This window comes from Mytilus californianus, unplaced genomic scaffold, assembly GCF_021869535.1.
Source record: "Mytilus californianus isolate M0D057914Y unplaced genomic scaffold, xbMytCali1.0.p SCAF_2, whole genome shotgun sequence".
In the NCBI taxonomy this organism is placed as follows: Eukaryota; Metazoa; Mollusca; class Bivalvia; order Mytilida; family Mytilidae; genus Mytilus; species Mytilus californianus.
In genome coordinates, this window is record NW_026262668.1 from 19327445 (window position 1) to 19348791 (window position 21347).

General features: G+C 32.1%; 2 protein-coding genes across 3 annotated transcripts in view; one reads left to right on the forward strand and one right to left on the reverse strand.

The window, feature by feature from the left end:
• Positions 1 to 1513: 1513 nt before the first annotated feature.
• On the reverse strand, positions 1514 to 17398 carry LOC127729429 (abasic site processing protein HMCES-like). The gene is made up of 9 exons (XM_052237256.1): positions 17130 to 17398; positions 11956 to 12099; positions 10571 to 10792; positions 8746 to 8906; positions 6727 to 6794; positions 5745 to 5825; positions 4354 to 4419; positions 4038 to 4147; positions 1514 to 3090 (listed from the first exon to the last, which is right to left on the reverse strand). Exons 1-9 carry the CDS (start codon positions 17147 to 17149, stop codon positions 3045 to 3047), a joined length of 918 nt encoding a protein of 305 aa, XP_052093216.1. The 5' UTR covers positions 17150 to 17398; the 3' UTR covers positions 1514 to 3044.
• A 44-nt stretch (positions 17399 to 17442) lies between these two features.
• Positions 17443 to 21347, forward strand: part of LOC127729428 (serine/threonine-protein kinase N2-like) — a 38404-nt gene continuing 34499 nt past the window's right edge. For both annotated transcript variants that reach the window (XM_052237254.1, XM_052237255.1), the window contains exon 1: positions 17443 to 17708. In XM_052237254.1, the coding sequence (XP_052093214.1) occupies positions 17676 to 17708 (33 nt within the window). In that variant the 5' untranslated portion in view covers positions 17443 to 17675. The remainder of the gene's footprint in view (positions 17709 to 21347) is intronic.

The window sequence follows — 21347 nt, forward strand, 5'->3', positions numbered from 1 at the left end:
AGTTTAATTTTGGACCCCAATTTGGACCAACTTGAAAACTGGGCCAAAAATCAAAAATCTAAATACATGTTTAGATTCAGCATATCAAAGAACCTCATATATTCAATTTTTGCTAAAATCAAACAAAGTTTAATTTTGGACCCTTTGGACCTTAATGTAGACTATTTTGAAAACTGGACCCAAAATTAAAAATCTAAATACACTGTTAGATTCGGCATAACAAATAAATAAATGTGATCAAAGATTTTACAAATCTAATGCGCCATACTGTGCAATTAAAGATTACTTCTTGAAATTTTTCAATATTTGAAATTTGAAAAAAAAATAATATTTGAAGAATAATTCTTTTTAATTTCTGAAATCTGAAATGAGAAAAAATTGACCCCCCCCCCCCCCCCACAATTTCTTTTTATCCCCCCCCCCCCCTTTTTCCCCCAAAAAATTCTTTCCCTCAAGATATGGTCATAATCTCAATTCAAATTTCCAATGGAGTTGGCAACCATAATTATCCATTTAATTTTACCATAGTGCTAACTTAATCTATTTTATAATAGAATTAAAAATATAGTGTCAAATCTTTCATATGGATTTTTTTGTAAAATAAAATGATGCAACATTTGCAGATATTTTTACTGGTCTTCCTTTATAAATATGCATTTCTTTAAACATAATTTAAAAGCAGTGTAAGGGAAGTAACCAAAATGTTGTATTTGGATTACCTCCCTTACATTGTTTTAAATTATCTTTATTGTTCATTAACCATTACTTTATACATAATTTAAAAGCAGTGTAAGGGAGATAATTTCAATGATGTATTTGATTTATCTCCCTTACACTGCTTTAAATTATGTTTTGTACTAAAGTATTTGTCCATTAACCAGGACAACCTTGTTTTTCCCCCTTTTTTGCCCCTAATTCCTAAACGGTTTGAGCCATAACCCCCCAAAGCAAATCCTAACCATCCCTTTGTGGTATGGAAACTTGTAGTATAATTTCAGAGAGATCCATACACTGTTCCACAGTTATTGTCTGGAAACTAGAAAATGCTTATTTTTGGCCCCTTTTTGGCCCCTAATTCCTTAACTGTTGGTACCATAACCCCCAAAATCAATCCCAACCTTCCTTTTGTGGTATTTAACCTTATGGTAAAATTTCAAAAAGATCCATTCACTTAAACTAAAGTTAGAGTGCGAAAACCAATGTGTATTCGGACGACGACGCAGGACGACGACGACGACGACGACGACGACGACGCCAACGTCATACCAATATACGACCACAAAAATTTTTTTGCGGTCGTATAAAAACATCAAAAGACAGAAAAAATAATGATGGTTGTGCAATACTTCAACGGCATAGTTATTAGGAATACTATTTTTTACATACATGTAATTTTAATGAACTGTGCTATGAAATTCAGCATGGTAAATCTTTGACCTAAATCTGATTTTCATGTGTCTCATAAAAGATAATGAAGAATTGAATGGTTAGTGTTTGATTGAAAACTACAACATTTCCAGGTTAAACTTCTTTATTATTATAAAGTGCTAGCTTACTAACTTGTACATTAAGTAATAGTAACTAAAAAGGCTGATCAAAGCTTAACTTCAATAAATGAATAAGAAATATGTATACCTTACAACAATTCTGCAGAATAAATGTAGTTCTCGTTAAATTGAGAGTAAACAAAAGTACCACTTCAACACAAAAACTAAATGCTAATCAATAAACAATAAACTGTTGACACAGAGATATGCCTCGCCTGTCTGCATAAAATTCAGAAAAAGACAATCTGAAGGACAGCAACATTGCATATTAATTCAAAGTCGCTGGACCATGATCTAGTGTGCAGGGCCTAAATGGTCAACAAACTGAGATGTACTGATAGTAATGCAACTTTATACAAAATATCATTGATCTGTTACATGGTTCTTATCAAACTGACTTAAGCAGAAAACTTAACATTGAAAATTACTAATTAATTCAAAATCACAGGACCATGACCTACGGTGGGCAGGGCCTCAAAATAGTCGTCATACAGATATGTACTGATAGTAATGCAACTTCATACAAAATATCATTGATCTATCACAAGAAGATCCTATCAAACTAACTCGAGCAGAAAACTTAACATTGAAAAATGCTTATTAATTCAAAGTCACTAGACCATGTCCTAGGGGACAGGGCCTCAAAATAGTCGTCAAACTGATATGTATTGATAATTATGCGACATCATACAAAATATCAAATATCTATCACCAGTAAATCCTATCAAACTAACTTAAGCAGAAAACTTAACATTGAAAATTGCTTATTAATTCAAAGTCACTGGACCATGAATTAGGGGGGCAGGGCCTCGAAATAGTCGTCAAACTGATAAGTACTGTTAGTAAGCGATACAAATACATTAATTCTGCAAAAGAGGAATATCAGATCATTTTATTGCAAACACATCTTTTTTATATATCTTGTCACATTTTAAATATGTTAAATGGTATTTTACTAAACTTTACATCAATCAATATCATACCACTGTTACAATTTTAAATATTGGCTAGCAAAAACAAAAATGTGTCTAGATGACAATTAACGATACAATGACTCCATATAAACTATTATTTAACAAATAAAAAGTAAAGTCTTCACATATATATATATATATATATAAAATGATGTTTGAACACAAGGGTATTTGTGTAATGGTATGTATGATTAATTTCAAGCATTTCACAGCCAAATTATGATAATTATACGATTTGTTACAAAACTACATTTCAACATAAGATATTCATTTTTATTTTTGAACACAAATGGCACCAGAGTGTAAATTCCAAATAAATTCAAGCATCACAAGTTTTTATCTTCTTTGCTGGAGAGTTGTTATCTTCATCTGGTTCCCTTTTCCCCTTATGTAACCAGTTCATCATTAGATTACTACTTTTTGATTGTTTTGTTGGAGATGGTCTCATTGATGGTGAGTTAGATTTTAATGGGGATTTTGTAGGTGAACTTAGTCCATGGTCATTTTGTTCCTTTTTAGGCTGTTACAACCAGTTCTTCATAATGCTGTTTACTGGTGCTTTTGGTTTCCTTAAATAAAACATCGAAAATATAAATAAATATATATAAGTCTTGAATGATAATAAAAGAAAAAGAAAAAGTAACCTCAATCATGTGAAAATTTCCAGAAAATGTCCAGACCTTAAAGCTAGATACCCCCCAAAATAATTGATGGGTGAACCCTGTAGAATGTATATGTATTGTACATTGTACATGTACATTCTGTTTGTACCTGTCCCAAGTTAGAAGCCTGTAATTCAGCAGTTTACGATTGTTGCTGTACATCATTTTTTTTTTCAATTTGTTTTGTTCATAAATTAGGCCATTGATTCTCTCATTTGAATTGCGTTACTTTTTATTATGTTGGGGCCTTTTAAAGTTCGCTATCTGGTATTGGTTTTGCTCATTGTTGAAGGCCATACCGTGACCTATAGTTGCTGACATTTGGTCTCTGGTGGCTAGTTGTCTCATTGGCAATCAAACCACATCTCCTTATTTTATATGTTTACCTTTCAATGATTCTATATACCAAATATAGTTGTCCTATTTACCTCATAATAAGTGCAAAAATTATATGATAAAAAAAACTGTTTTTTCAAGCAGTTGCTGAAACATTAATATGAGTTCTAGGACAATGGATATATGCAAGATGGAATCATCAAATCATAAGGCATCTATATACAAGATATGAAGTATCTATGTCTTATACTTTCTGAAATATAAAGCTTTATACAAAAAACAAAAATTTGACGCTATCGCTGCTTAGCAACCCTATGTTCAGCATTTTGCGACTTTTGTCGCATGTTATACAAAAATGACATTACTGACAGTGGAGTCTCATTCACTGCATTGTATTTGAGTAAGTTATTTTATTTATTCTTATTTGAATATACATCTTCAACTTAGAATGGATGAAACTTGAGAAAATAACTCTTCTTAAAATGTATCCTAACATTAAAGATGACCAAGCAACTTACTTCAGATCTACTGGTTGAACACAGTCTGGTGATTTGTAACGTGAGTTACCCATGGCTGTTGTTACTGGGTGCATCTGTAAGCTTTCTGTAGGTCTAATATTCTGTACTGCCTATAGCATATAACTAAAAGAATTAGGCAAATAAAAAAAACGGGGACAGTACTTAAATACAAGTTCAGGCTATTCAAGTTTACAAGCTACTGCTTAGGTTAATTTTTTTCTCCTCAATTAAAAAAAAAATCAAATAGAGATTTTTTATCATTTTATTATGAAAAAATGAAGAAATGTGAAAATAAAGGAATATTTTGCAAACTTACCCCTCTTAATGGAACTTCTGCAAAGTTTAACCATTCTTCAATTTCAGCATCATTTGTCAATATTGCCTACAATAATTAAAAATATTAGATCCGAAATTATTTTGGAAAATTCTGTGATATTGCTGATATTAACCTTTGATATGAATTTGATAAAAATCTGGCAAAAATTGTAATTGTGAGAGTGCTTACAATGCAAATTTCCATATAATTAATATTTCTAAGGGGCATAACTCTTTTAAAAATAATTCATCAGTCCGAGACATTGCTGTTATAAACCTATGATATAAGTTTCATAAAAATCTGGCAAGAATTGTGCATATGAGAGCGCTAACGATTCAATTTCCAATATAATTAATGTTTCCAAGGGGCATAAACTCTTATGAGACATTGCTGATATAAACCTATGATATAAGTTTTATAAAAATCTGGCAAGATTAGAATTGTAAATGTGAGAGCACTAATAAGACCGGACAGACGTCAACACGTTGCGCGGGGGACAACAATATTCAGTTAAGTAAGTCAATAAATGGACACACAGTCAGATTAAGTTCAGAAAACTTGTGTAACAGAGAATAATAAGTTTTAACATGAGTTAATACTAAAGACTAGGATTTCTCTAATTTTTTTACTATTTTCACATTTCCCAACCGATTGTGAAAAAATTGTTCTCCTCACCAGAGAAATATCTGTTTCCTGGCAAATGATTGGTCGAAATTTGCAAGGTTCAGCAGAAGTCAACAAAGCAAAAACATCATTTTTAAACATTAAAGAAGCATTAGCTGAGTTGCGATTATTTTTGAAACAGAAATAGTTTCTGTGTTGAGGACTGTGGATTTTTTTTTTGGTATGGTGTGGTGTGGTGTGGGACCTACTGACAAAAAAATCAATAAGGGTCTTTATCTTTTCAAGGGGTAATTCAATATATGCTTGGTGAAAGTTTGAAATATGGTTAAAAAGATATCATCAAAAACAAAACTTGTGGCCAAATTTCTGTTTCAAGAACTGCTGCTGTGACCTTGACCATTGATATAATGACCTCAAAATAAAAATGTCTTCTTTGATAAAACTATCTTCGGTATCAGTGAAACATATGATAAAAAAATCTTCATTCCGAAACAAAATATTTGCCCTATTTCAGTCATTCAATTGCTGCTGTGACCTTGACCTTTGAAAAAAGAGGTCATCTTCATCCCATGGGACATTATCAAACCCAGCTTAGTTAACTTGAAAATGGTTCAAATGATTACATCATGTACATCAAGAAACCAAAATGTTGGCCAAATTTCAGTCTTTCAATATATTATGTGACCTTGATCTTTGATCAAGTGACCTTAAAATCTAGAGGGAACTTCCTCACTCCCTGTGGGATCATTAAATCAAATACAACTTACAGGCATTCTATGGTGTATCCATGACATCACAGGCGAAGATTCTACTGTTATTACACTGTAAGAATATACTGGAGCAGAGTTCTGAAATGTCAAAAGATCAATTTGCTAAAAAGACATACTTAAAAAAAATCCCAATTTAAAATTTACAAATTAATTATAAATAGAAGATTGTTTATAGCAAAAGTTGAAATGAACTCTAGTCTAACAATCGAAACAGTACAATTCTTAAGTCCCTAAAAGTGTTATTACTATTTAAGGAATGAATGCCAAACACCATCCAAGATGAAATTTGTAATTTCAGAACTGAATGTCCAATGAACACTTGTGGGGATCAGAAAAAGTGTGTCTAAATAGAAATAAGAAGATGTGGTATGAGTGCCAATGAGACAACTCTCCATCTAAAGACCACATTAGAATTTTTTCTGAGTAGAACTCATTGTTGGTGACAAATACTTTTTGTCATGCACTGCATTTGTCCTATTCATGCACAAATGAAAATATTACCTAAAAACTTAACCACTGTTGTTAAAGAAAACATTTCTTGTGTAAGCAGTTTATATGAAGGACAGATGGAAAATTTTCTATCTAATTTAATTTTGTGTTTTACTTTAGACATGTTAGACAAAATGACCAAAATTGTAAGTGTATGCTATTTTTCTGTTTAAATATATATGCCACAGGTATTGTCTTTTGGAAAAGGTAGTTTAACAAAACAATTACCATACCTTACCAAACATCATAAATTAAACAAATGAACAAATACCTTTTCACACTACATGTAATAACAGCCTGTGAATTTTTATACATGTACCTGATGGTAGTTATTCTACAAAAAATGGTCTTGTGTGCACCAAAATCAGTATCAAACATTTTTATGTGTGGAGAATACTTATACATTACATGTTTAAATTTACTTAAACATTCATGTATAATAAGAGCATATATAAATATGAGTTGTAATATGTCATTTAAGCTATCTTACATCTGGGGGATGCCATACATCAAATACACCTGCCATCATCAACAGCTTTCTCTCTGTGACTTCTGTTTCTACAAATACAACACCAAGTCTACATAATTACACTGATTTTGTTAATCAACAGATCAATTTAAGATAAAACAAATATTATTCTAGCATAATATTAACAAATTTTGGCTATAATTTCTTCTTTTTTTCAGAGTACAAATATGTTCTATCAACATGACATTCCATGTGGCCAAATACCAAGGTTCAAACATGCTATTACATTTTCAATAGTATAATTTGAGATAGCTTTCATTTTCTAAGAGTGTTATAATCTGAAAATTCAAATAATTTCATATCCTTGGCATTGAACTAATTTTGTTATCCATTCTCATTAATTCCTAGGATTTCAGGTAACATCATGAATAATGTTATGCCTAAAACATAAACTGTAAAACAGCATTAGTGAGAATACCTCATTTCAAATTATGAGTTAAAATTCATTTCATAAATGTAACTTGTTTCAATTTTTTTTATGATAATTTTTTTCAAATATTTTCTTATTAAAGAGCAGTTCTAACAGCCAGTAGCTTTGAGAAAGTATCCTTTCATGATTTATTGTACATATTTATTTTCTCAGCTGGTTAACTTTGTTATTTTAAAAAAATTTGAAGTTGCATCTCCCACCGGCAAGGTTTACCTTACATATATTTTTTTGAAAAGTCCTTTTTAAGGTCACTTAAGCATGTGTCCATGTTATTTAGCTCCATCCATCTTTGACTGTCCAAACATTATAACTCTTTACTTCCCTGATGAAGGTCAACCCAGAAATGAGAATTAAACACAGAAAACATCAAAAAGGAAAAAAAAAACTGCATAATCTCTTTTATTTAGGTTCAAGAATCATAATGATTTCAATAGCCATATTATATAACTAATCAAAACTAGAGGCTCTAAAGAGCCTGTGTCGCTCACCTTGGTCTATGTGCATATTAAACAAAGGACACAGATGGATTCATGACAAAATTGTGTTTTGGTGATGGTGATGTGTTTGTAGATCATACTTTACTGAACATTCTTGCTGCTTACAATTATCTCTATCTATAATGAACTTGGCCCAGTAGTTACAGTGGAAAATATTTTGTAAAAATTTACAAATTGACTATAAAGGGCAATAACTCCTTAAGGGGTCAACTGACCATTTTGGTCAAGTTGACTTATTTGTAGATCTTACTTTGCTGAACATTAGTGCTGTTTACAGTTTATCTCTATCTATAATAATATTCAAGATAATAACCAAAAACGGCAAAATTTCCTTAAAATTACCAATTCAGGGGCAGCAACCCAACAACGGGTTGTCAGATTCATCTGAAAATTTCAGGGCAGATAGATCTTGACCTGATAAACAATTTTACCCCATGTCAGATTTGCTCTAAATGCTTTGGTTTCAGAGATATAAGCCAAAATCTACATTTTACCCCTATGTTCTATTTTTAGCCATGGCGGTCATCTTGGTTGGTTGGCCGGGTCACCGGACACATTTTTCAAACAAGATACCCCAATGATGATTGTGGCCAAGTAGTTTCAGAGGAGAAGATTTTTGTAAAAGTTTACGGACGCAGGACGACGGACGACAGACACCAAGTGATGAGAAAAGCTCACTTGGCCCTTTGGGCCAGGTGAGCTAAAAATGATAAAAACTTTTTAATTTTTTCCTTAATAGTTCTATTTACAAAAGCAAATTTACTCCATCAACACATCAGTCCTCCATGTACCTGGGTGCAAAATAAGTTCACTTATAACTACTGGTAAGCCATACACAAAATAAGGTGAATAAACTAGAATAATATACATTATAGTGTGATGTAAATTTGTTATAATCTTTAAGATTCAATCATTTAAGGGTTAAATTAATGAGATAAATATAGTTGGTTACATTTCTGGATATAATAATTGCCTAGGCAAAAGTTTGGTGCCTATGATTATAGCGAAATTCCTTATTTCACTTTTTGCTGGTAACATGTATAATGAACAAACCTTCCTCAAGTTCTTCGTCTTTAACATTAAAGTTCTGATCAGGATCAATAGGCTCCTTCTTCACTTTTAAGTCAGGATTTTCTTTTTTAACCCAAGTGTCTTGTGGGGAATAAATAAAGTATGGTTGCTTTTTGTTTTGTTCTCTCTTCCATTCGAAGAAACTTAAATTAAACATGAATTTCATTCAAATCATTGAGAGAAGTTAATTTTTGGTTAAAGATTAAGAATATCATATTCATTCACTTAGATAATGTGATTTCCCATAGGTTTTGATATGATTTGACATGAATCTTTTCATCTCAACAAACTAGATGGAAATGGATGCAAAGGAAATACAAGTTGCTCAGTATATATTGTGAACTTCTTTTCAAGGTCTTTTTGGTCATATAACACACCGAGGTGTGTCAGGATTGATCAAATGAAAGAGGGAGGTCTTTGTCTGGGCAATCCTGACATCCCGAAGTATGTTATACGACAAGAAAAACCTTAAAATATGTATTATCTGACTTATAAACAATAAAAAAATATTATTATCTGCAAAGATTTAAAGGATTTGCATCCTATTTTACAGACCACACGAAAGTGGGATATTCTTTTCCGATGCATTCAGGTTTTAATACACCCTACAGCTCATTTATAATGTGAAATAAAACTCACTTATTAATCTAGATATAAACTTTAGAAATCATTATCCAGTTACAATAAAAATATAACTGTAACTGCATGATGCAAGACACAAATGAATTGTTACGGTGTACGAAAAATATAAGTCGCTTTGTAAATAATCAATTAAATCAACTTAGTTTATGAATGGGGGTGCTATGTTTTTTTCTTTTTATCATGACCTTTTTTACTGCGGAAAAGCATATTATTTTTTCAACAATTTTTCCGAACTATTCCGAATAATTGTTTTCTCTCTTTTGTCTAGCAATACAATTTTTTAAAACCGAGAATCGCAATTAAATATTATACTCCCCCAATTAAAAAGTATGTGGCTGTTATTCTAAATAAAATAATAATATTTGGTCATTTGATAGAGTAAAAGGTATAAACATATATATATATCCCATACACAAATGTGTTAAATCTGGCTTGTTTTAAAAGTTTTATGAAAAATTTTCATTATCAAATTCATCTGACATTTACATGTCCCTTTATCATGTTTATTGTAGCGATAAATTAACAAAACTTTACATTATTTATTTCGAAAGTTAAAATGTGCATCAACGAGGATTTCAGTCTTATAAATGAAGGAAAGGATTGTTTCTGCTTTAAACCTATCAAAGATGGAAAATTAAAAAGTAAAACCCCAATTGGAAAAAAAAACACACAATAACTATCAAACGAATCAAATGTTTAAGTACATTATAGTCTACATTTTAATCAGGGAAAATAATGATCTAACACAGGTCATTATTTTATGCCTTGAAGTAAATTTCATTGAAACTTGGTATCATCCGGGTTGATTCTTCAAAAGAATGACCTATCATTCTGAAATAAAAATATCTCCATATAGGTATATAAGGAATAAGGAATTAATAGCAGGTTCTGTTAAATTTATCGAATTTTTCTAGACTATAGACAATTTAGAGCTTGACATTTTTACAGACACCTGTCTATTGTTGAAGACCATATGTTGACTTCTAGATCTGTTTTGGAAAATGATTTTGTTTGGTCTATTTGCCACTAAGTTGGGGTATCATCAGCATAAACTACACATATCATTTTCTATAGCATAGGATCTTAATAATTGGTTGATCATACTCTAAATGTATTGGTTGCAAAATAGGATAATAAAAACACCACCTTACAAACATTATCTTACCCATCAGCTAGTACCACACATCTTCTACCTTTTTCTAATGGAACTTTATATGTCTTTTTCTCCAACATTCCTTCTGCTCTACAGTTATTGGTTTCATACCCTACATTTGTTGGATCTCCTTTATGCCATGATGGGACTAGACCCCATCTCATTGGTTGTATCACTCTCTCTGTATTAGTATCTAGTTCTCCCTGGTAATGCTGACTTGAAATCAACACCGGTCTGTATAACAGAGGAAAAATTACATGTGCAGCTATGGAATACATACATATACGAATCTTTAAGGAAATTGTATTCACATATGTCATATTATCTATCTTAATCAACTTATCTAAACAGAATAGCAGGCTGAGCAGCATGAACTAAAGGCTCAGAGGAGCCTGAATCCATCATCTTGCAAAACTATGCATACTGTAAATTCAGAATTCATTACATGCATTTGTTATTGCGATTTTGAAGAATTGAAAAAAATGTTAGTTCAATTATTGCAATTTCAGAAAACTCTGCATGCAGATATATGTAAAACTTATCAGAATGTGAGTTCTTATTATTGCGATACTCACCCAGGTGCATTATTCGCATTAATAAAAACCTCGTAATAATTTCTGAATTTACAGTAATTGAAACCCAAAAAAAACAATGGCAATCATCTTATATACACTAAGTTTCATATTAGATAGGAACACAGACACAAAACCTTATCCAAAGTCAATGTAGTGTAAAATGTAGGTTATAGTTACATAGTATTGCCTGGAGACTGACCTACTCAACAAAATGCATATTTACAATAGATATTCCTATTCATGTATTGACTACAGTTTAGGGACATGAACCTTAAAAACGTCAACTAGGACATTAACCTTAACAATAGTCATTGAACCATGCCAGGCACAGATCACATGACTTTTTTCTTTCATTACAAAGTTTGACTTGATTAGGTTAAGGTATTTACAAATTAAGAAGAGTATTTGCCTACTTGGTACTAAGATCTGGCTGTGGATACAGACATGCATGCACATACATTGCTGCTGTTGCCATTGAATTAGCATAAGGATACAGACATGCATGCACATACATTGCTGCTGTTGCCATTGAATTAGCATAAGGATACAGACATGCATGCACATACATTGCTGCTGTTGCCATTGAATTAGCATAAGGATACAGACATGCATGCACATAAATTGCTGCTGTTGCCATTGAATTAGCATAAGGATACAGACATGCATGCACATACATTGCTGCTGTTGCCATTGAATTAGCATAACTTTGTTTTGCATTCTGCAACTTTCCTTGCAGGAGAGACACTATGATCAAAGATAAACTTAAATTTACCCTTCTTGACCACTAATATTCCAAAACTTTAAATAGGTTACAGGACTTACGTATGCGAACCAGGAGCCACATTGTATGATGGGTAATACTTCTGACCACCAGGCGGATCCCGCCATACAGGTTGTTGTCTCCCTTTAGCAGTTGTTTTGGAGTTGAAGGAACAGGACTTACAGATATCATCTGGTTCCAGAGCACTAAAATGATAACATAACATAATAACAGAGGTTACATAAGATGTGAACAAAATCTTTAATACCATAGTATATTTCTATAGACGTCAAAATGTGTGGGAATAAAAGGGGACTTAAAATAAATTCCAAGAAAAAGAGCTATTTCTATTTTCCATAGCCTGACTGACAGACCATAAGGAATTGGAAAGGAATAAACAAAAGGTGAATGTACAAAAAACAATCATTCTGTGATATATTTTGGACGGTACTAAGAATTAGCCAATTTATCAAAGGAGCAACGCTTGCCTAACCTTTGTGTTCTTCATTTTAGTTTATACATAAAAAAGGAAAACAGGAATTACAAAAATAGAGTACAACAGACCACATCAACCTAACCAACACCCAACTCCTCTGAAAAAACAAACTTACAAAGACAAATAACAACCAAAAACACATGGTTAACATGGTTAAGATAGCCTGACTTTTACAGGTACAAAATGTGGTGGGGTTAAACCAGAACAAACTTCCCCCTTTACCTATCCTTACCAAAATCGTAAAACTAAAATACACAGTAAATGAATGACCACTAACTTGAACAAGGTAATAAAAAATAGCAAATAATTTGGAAAGTAGGGTCAATGTGTGCTCCCTACTACAAACTAGAGGCTTTAAAGATCCTGTATCGCTCACCTAGGTCTATGTGCATCTTCAACAAAGGACACTCTCCAACAATGTGAACTGGAATAGAAATTAAGGGCAATCACCCCTACAAAGAGTCTAATAACAATTTCAACAAAATTTGACTTATTTGAAGATCTTGTCTTGCTGATCTTTTTTACCTATTTAAAGTTTCTATCTATTTTTTTTAGCTTTTAAAACATTGGGCAAAAACACAAAAAAATTGGTAAAATTTATCATTAATGGGCAATAACTCCAATAAAGAGTCTTTGGACAATTTCAGTCACGTTAACTTATCTGTAGTTCTTTTCTTGCGGATAATTTTTGCTTATTTCAGTTTCTATCCAACTATTTCAATTTTTAGATATTGGACAAAAACACAAAAAAATTGGTCAAGTTCGTCATTAAAGGGCAATAACTCCAAAAAGGAGTCGTTGGATGATTCGGTCATGCTGACTTATTTATAGATCTTGTCTTTATGATCATTTTTATATTCAAAGTTTCTCTCAACCCATTGTAACATGTGTAATATTCAAGATAATAGGCAAAAATGAAAATAATTGGTGAAATTTGTCATTTAACAAAATGTTTAAGGGCAACAACTATAAGAAGTCGTCTGACAGTTTCGATGTAAATGGACAATAGGTAGATCTCAACTCTCTAAACATTTGTGCTTCCATCAGATTTTCTCTTTTCATAGCGTTTTAACCCCCTATGTTCTATTTTTAGCCATGTTGGCCATGTTGGTTGGCAGGCGGGGTCATCGGACACATCTTTTTTACTAGATACCCCAATGATGATTGTCGCCAAGTTTGGTTAAATTTGACAGTGTAGTTTCAGAGGAGATTTTTGAAAAAGATAACAGATGACGGAAGACACCAAGTGATGAGAAAAGCTCACTTGGACCTTTGGGCCAGGTGAGCTAAAAACTGATTAAGGTAGCTATATCTGTTGGTTAGATACTGCCGCCAAATAAATGCCTTCTAATTCTAATTATCCCTCATGCTTACAAATTAAAGTAAGATGAAACATATGGGAACCTTCTCGGAAGCTAAAACTAGTTCAGTTGAACCCTACCACAAGTATGTGTGTCTGTCCAATGAGGGTGTGGATGGAAGTTTACAGAATAGAGAGTAATGGGCAAAAAATATAAAGAATATAAAAATGGACCAAAAAAATAAAGAATAGAGAATAATGAGGTGCTAAAATATAAAGAATAGAGAATAATGGGCAAAAAGTATAAAGAATAGAGAAAAATGGCCTAAAAGATTAAAAAATACAGAAATGAAGGACCCCACATCCAGATCCTCTTCAATGTAATACATCAGCTGTTGTCTTTGGTTATATCTTAATTTGTTTGTCTCTGTTAAATAAATTGACATCTTTTCTACATTAAGGGCACATCTAATTAAGCTGTGATATTTGAAGTGTTGAAGACGGTACATGTATGTTAACATTTAAATATTTTCTTTTTTTTTTGGCAAGGATGGAATGTTGTCTCATTGTATACCCTACATCTCCTTCTCTTCATATTTCATGTGAGAATTAACATGGGATTCTAAAGCTGGCTGTTTTACATATCTTTCCAGTACTATAATGTTGTGCTACTAAGTTTCAGCATGCTAGAAATGTAAAATTTCATCATAAATATATACATTTAAACTAACCACTTGCAACTTCAAACCATATACAACTAAAATTGACACAAAAAGAATTTCATTTGGAAAGATAGGCACTTTTTCAGCAATAAATTGGTTCTGTTAATTGATTTAAGTAAAAATATTTGACCATGATGATACAGCTGCACACTTTTAATAAACTGTTATCACAGAGATATGTCTCGCCTTTTTGTAATTTTGATAATGCAAATGTTGAAATTAATATAGCAATACTTTAACATGTAAGTTATGCAAATATTCAAAGACAATGAACCATGACTGAAGGTACATGGCTTTACAATCTCCAAATACCATTGACTTATTATAAGTCGTTTCCTTTAACATGTTTAAACAAACCTAAACGCAAACATTAACTTGTAAACTATGTAAAAGTTTCAAAGTCTAAGAACCATGCTGATGGGTTGGGCTATATAATCTCCATTGAAACGAGACTTGCAAATGCCAATAAATTTGCATACCAAATATCATTGACTTAACATTAGTGGTTCATCTTAAACTGATCTAATCACAAACTAATACATGTAAACTAAGCAAACGTTTCAAAGTCAATAGACCATGACTGAGGTAGCAGAGCCCAATAATTTCCATGGAAATGAGATATGTCAATGCTTATACAACTGCATACCAAATATCATTGACCTACCACTAGTGGTTCCCCATAAACTGACCTAATCACAAACTAATACATGTAAACTAAGCAAAAGTTTCAAAGCCAATAGACCATGACTGAGGGGGCAGGGCCAAATAATTTCCATGGAAATGAGATATGCCAATGCTTATACAACTGCATACCAAATATAATTGACCTACCACTAGTGGTTCCCTAGAAACTGACCTAATCACAAACTAATACATGTAAACTAAGCAAAAAGTTCAAAGTCAAAAGACCATGACTGAGGGGGCAGGTCCAAATAATCTCCATGGTAATGAGATGTGCCAATGCTTATACAACTGCATACCAAATATCATTGACCTACTACTAGTGGTTCACCATAAACTAGACCTAATCACAAACTAATACATAGATGACGCCGCCACCGGAAACAGCATACCTATGTCTCGCTTTTTGACTCTGTCAAGGCGAGACAAAAATGGTTAAGTTATTCATTGTCAATCATAAATTAGAAACATATTTGACAAACTGGATGCTGTAATAGACAAGTATTTATTCATATTTGTAACCTTGAAAATTGTATAGAAGTCGAGTAGCATTAAATCAAAGAACAAAAACTCCAATGTTATATAAATACAAATTCTGTCTGATATAAAATTAAAGGGGCCTGCGTAGGCATATAAATCAAATAATTAAACCTTGCATTCTAATTAAACATCATAATTCTGATATTGCAAATGCTTTAAACAGATGGAGAGAGCCAATCAGACAAAGGGGAGAAACTCTATTTAATTGCAATAAAATAAAAAGTGTTAAAATTAGTATCAGAGGACTTCTCTCCAGATTAGCACTAAAATTAAGCACAATCACAACTAACAAAAGATAAAGTACTGATCTATTACAGCCGATTCCAACGAGTGTGTAGCTAAAGGTAGAATCTTTGGTTAGCTTCCTTGCTAGCTCAACCATGAAATGATTATTACCTTAAGATTGGGAGGAGCAAAGCACCATTCTATCATCCAATGAAAACATTTATATCAATGGCCTGTTTATTATTTATAATATATGTATGTTTCATACAAAGTCAAAGGTTTACCTAGACTAATTTGCAAATAAAATTTCATTTCTTAGTCTTTGATTGAATTAAAAAAATCTGTTTATTACAATAAATTAAAAGCGGAGTAACATTTTTTTTTAAATATTTACGCCGTGAATAGGCAGTTTAGTTAATTAGTGTCTTTACATCAAGCTTAAGAAAGGAGAGGATATATCACTAATCAAGATTTAGAAAGGGGAGGACATTCACTAATCAAGATTAAGAAAGGGGAGGATATTCCAAATGATCATGGCACCAGCTGAGGGTATTTTTGCATTTAGCATGAAGGCATCAATAAAAACAATACAAAAGCTAGCCTTCCAATTTATTCTGAAGAAGGGGGGTTGGATCTAAAAAAAACTGTCACATATCATTGTTTAAGTCAGGAACCTTTTGGGTTGTCTCTAGTCTAATCTTTGTACATTTTTGCAGGAACATATATATTGACAGATATACTGTTCCCAGATTTTTGTAAATGTAAATGTTTTTTTTACTATTTAAAGAATGTGTTGGTGATGATTTAATTTATTTACAATTTTTCAGACATGTTAATAGCTCGAATCGGGAAAATTTAGAGCTTGACATATTGAAGACTGCCCACTGTCGAAGATGGTATGTTGCCTCCTAGTTTCTATACACAATTGTGTTGTTAGGTTGCTGTCTTAATATACCATGTATACCCCACATAGGGCACATCTCCTCTTATGTTATAATAAAATCTGTTTCAGAACATCGGGTCGACCATTTATGGAAGATATAAAAATTACACTGAAAATAAGTGAATTTATTTCAGAAAACCTTCCAATTTAAATGTATGCTAATATTAACAATGTCATATTCAATGAAAGTATTATACAATATATTGTTTGCCTCTTTAATAATTTGTTATGCTATGATACTCATGTATTTTGTGTGTATGCCCCTTGAGGGTCCATGATTGGATAACAAAATCTTGAATCTTGGTAATTCAACTATTTACTAAGCCTACCATGCAGTACGTCCACACATTGTTTTACAGCACACTGTTATGTTCGTGGGTGTTATATCATGTTACATTTCGGACCTGTTGATTCATTAATGAATCATTCCTACATGATTTGTCATTTAAAAGAAATGACAATAATGTGCACTCAATAAATTATATTTTGTTGTGGCAATCTTCATTAAGAATGATGACAGAAAGTTTGTGGAATAAGACACTAAAGTGCACTATAGTTTACAAAATATTGCACATGGCAAAGTTTGTTTTTTTAGTTTAGTGCGAGATGAGTGAAATGTAAAACCTGTTTTCATTGGTTTATTTGACTAATGACCTCGTCACGTGACTGTACATGTCAGATTGGTGAATGTCGGTTGTGAAGAAATTTGGCATGCAAACAAGGAAATAATCAGGACAAACTCCTTCGCCACACCATAATACTGCTTTCTCGTAAACAAATAACAATCATAGTATCGATCTCAACTGCTAATGGACAGCAGAACTCATCTGTGAAGCTTGTATCTGCCCCATTTCCGCATAACTTTGTCGACAAACATGGCGCATGAAACTGGCACCTCCTACTATCAGGTAAACAAGAAGTAAAACATTTGTTTTTCTTATTCATGTACATTTTATTTTAAAACTCATTGACAAGTGTATAGGGTCGCGGTAGTCCCGTGATTGCGTTACTGACAAATGATGATCAGACGGCACTGGCAGCTATAGATAGTGCTACCATAATTTTTGGGCATTCCTTAAATAGCTCATGAGTCCTTTCTGTAACCTGTGTTTAGTAGTTTTGCCACACAATTTGCATGTGGTAGATAAACATCATTTATATTGAATTAGATGTCAATCCTTATGACATGTTGCACATCAATTTTTTTAAAGCTGACCATGTTAATATACAAACAAATTTATCAGTCATCCATGGCATGGGGTACCACTATATCCTAAAAACTTTTAACTTAATTTGTTAAAAATATTGTCACTTTATTGCTTACCTATTAATTTGTCACTTTGTTAAGCATTACAGTAGTTTCCAACTGTATTCAATAAGATTGAGAATGGGAATGTGTCAAAGAGACAACTACCTGACCAAAGAGCAGAAAACAACACGTCGCGTCACGTTAGCAGACCATAACTTTTAAGATGTATGCTGTACCGTAACCTATTATTCCGTTCTGCTATGTCATTTGGTCTCGGGTGGAAAGTTGTCATCAAAAAGTTAACAGTTTTCTGTACATTTTCTTATTTTTATATGATTTTTTAAAATTCTGTATTATTTTCATTTTATGAATTAGCACCACATTTTAAGATAGAAGGCCGGTCAGAATTAGATTTTTCTATAATTGATGCAACATTATCAACAAAATATAATAATATTACCATATAAATGTATTTCATGTCTATTGTTTACACACAGCTTATCTTCAAATAACAATAAATAACAAAAAAAAATTGTAACTTAAAAGCACTAGACTTTGATGTTAAAAGGAAAAAAAATGCAGAATACACAACCATAAGAGTGGTCTGTCGGTGTAAACAATATTTTATTATGAATAATACAAGTATAATTATAAACACATTCACAATTAGTGGTCTGTTGACAGGTCTGCTGCTTCATCTGCAGTTGATCTGGTAATGGACTACAGGACCAGAGAGACATCTCATTTTGAAACAAAAATGAATTTGATGAATATTTTTTAACATACAGATACGAACCAAAAATTTGTTTGTGAAAATACCAATGATTTAACACAACATGTTTTAATTTGAATTATGCTTTAAAATACTTATAATACTTATTATTATTACAATAGATTATGGATACATCTACTGATACATTTGTACATTTGCAAATCATGAGTATTTCTAATTATATAATTGGATTAGATAAATGATTTAGTGTCTTAGTTGATTGACAAAGAAGTGTGTCACAGTAATTAACCAATCAGCTTGCAATTAACATGATTTAATTTGATCATTTACAAACAAGACTATCACTATGCTGCTTCCCTATTGTCACTTTGTTAAGCATAAGGATAGAACAAAGTTAATAAAAAAGTAAAAAATATGTGTTGTAGAAATACAATGTACATGTATTATAGAACCTATTAATCTCGGTATAAGTGAATTAAAAAAAACACTGAAGGTGATATATTTTTAGTTATAACTTACCTCAGAAAACAATTTTCAACAAATTAGAATATGTGCCAATCTTGATAAAATCTGTTAATATTTTCTGCATACTGATGTGTGACAAGGTTGTCAAATTTGATATGAAATTCAGTATATAATTTTAGGATTTTTTAGCATCTTGTATAATGAGGAAAAATTTTCAATAGCTTGGACTCAACATGGGACTATAACACTCTTGAAGACCATGATTCTTTTTGAAACGTGAGCAATTACAACTTCTAAACAAAACATTTTTCATTTAAAAGTGTAAAATAGAATCAGAATATAAACAACAAAATCTCAAGTACTTTTAAAATATAAAAGTATTGCTGAAATGACTTTTATTACATAGCAGAAGTCTTACACATTGGAATCATCATAGGCCAAATTTTGAAACAATCACATTTGCTCTGTGGAATCTGACATGGTCTCTTTAAGTCTTATCATGCTTGTGACATTAAAATTTAAGGAACTTTGGTGATACCCAGTAATGGAAGACAAAAAGCATTAAGATGAGCATTGATTATGATGCTTTTAATTAGTATTCAAGAATACAATATATAAAATGATGTTAAGAGATATTAATAAAATTTAAAACATGATGTTCCATTACTAATGAAACATACACCATTCACACACAAATGAATAAGCCATTATAGCTTACTATGCTGTATGGGTTTTCTCATTGTTACAGGCGGTACAGTGACCTATAGTTGTTAACTCCTACATTAATTGGTCTCTGGTCATGTAAATGCAATACTAAAAATTTTTATCTTAAATTAAATTGTCCATAGGCAGCAATCTTCGTACTCAACCACAGGCCCACCAGCCCAGGCTTGTAAAAATGCTGTTGGGCCTGTAAAAATAATCTCTACAGGCCAGTAGAATCTTAAGATTTTCATAAATTTCACCTTCAGGTCTGTAGATTCGAAAGTTTATCATGAAGACTGCAAGTTAGGCATAGGGCAAGTCTAAAAAATCTTTTACTGGCCTACCTAAAATTGAATGCCTTGTGCCATTGTGTCTGTGCTTAATCAACCTGTTTATCAATCTTAACTTTTTGGATGTAGCTCTAAAAAATAATGTGGAAAAACCCTGTTTCCATTCTCAATATGGTAGATGTGGTATGATTGCCAATGTCAATGAGACAACTATTCATTAGAGACCAAAGTACGAAGATGCAAACAACTACAGGTATGGCCTTCATTAATTAGCCAAACCCATATAGTAACAACTAAAGGCACGGTTTTCATTAATTAGCCAAACCCATATAGTAACAACTAAAGGCACGGTTTTCATTAATTAGCCAAACCCATATAGTGACAACTCCAGGTATGGCCTTCATTAATTAGCCAAACCCATATAGTTACAACTAAAGGCACGGTCTTCATTAATTAGCCAAACTCATATAGTAACAACTAAAGGCACAGTCTTCATTAATTAGCCAAACCCATATAGTGACAACTCCAGCCAAACCCATATACATGTAGTAACTATGAGTAAGCTCTAAAAGTATAATGACAAAATGTCATACAATCTAGAGAAAACCCAACACCCTGTAAGATATATATTCTTAAACAATTATTGCAGGGGCCTTGATGGCCTGTTGGTCTTAAGTAGTTCTTCACTTATCACTGACCTGTCAACACTGAGGTAATTTTTGAGTTCAAACCAATGTTATCCACAAGTATTGCCAGTATGGCCCCTTAGAAGTGGTTAATATCCAACATTGTCAAGGTTATTTCCCTGAGAGCTTTTATATTGCATACCTAATGCCTAAGTTGTCTTAATTGGGCCGCTTAGTTTAATTGTAAGAAAATTATCAACTGTTTTCTCAAGATGAAGTAAGAATAAGTAGATTGAGATCAGAAAAGGTTTTATTTTATTGTTGAATACATCATGAGTATGTACTGATACTAAGAAACTGAAACTTCAAAAATTTGGTGTTTGGTTTTTGTTGGTTTTTTTTTTTAGGGGGGAGGCAAAATATAGGAAAACTTTAACTGTCTCTCTTAGATTATTTGTGTATTAAATATTTCCTTGCAG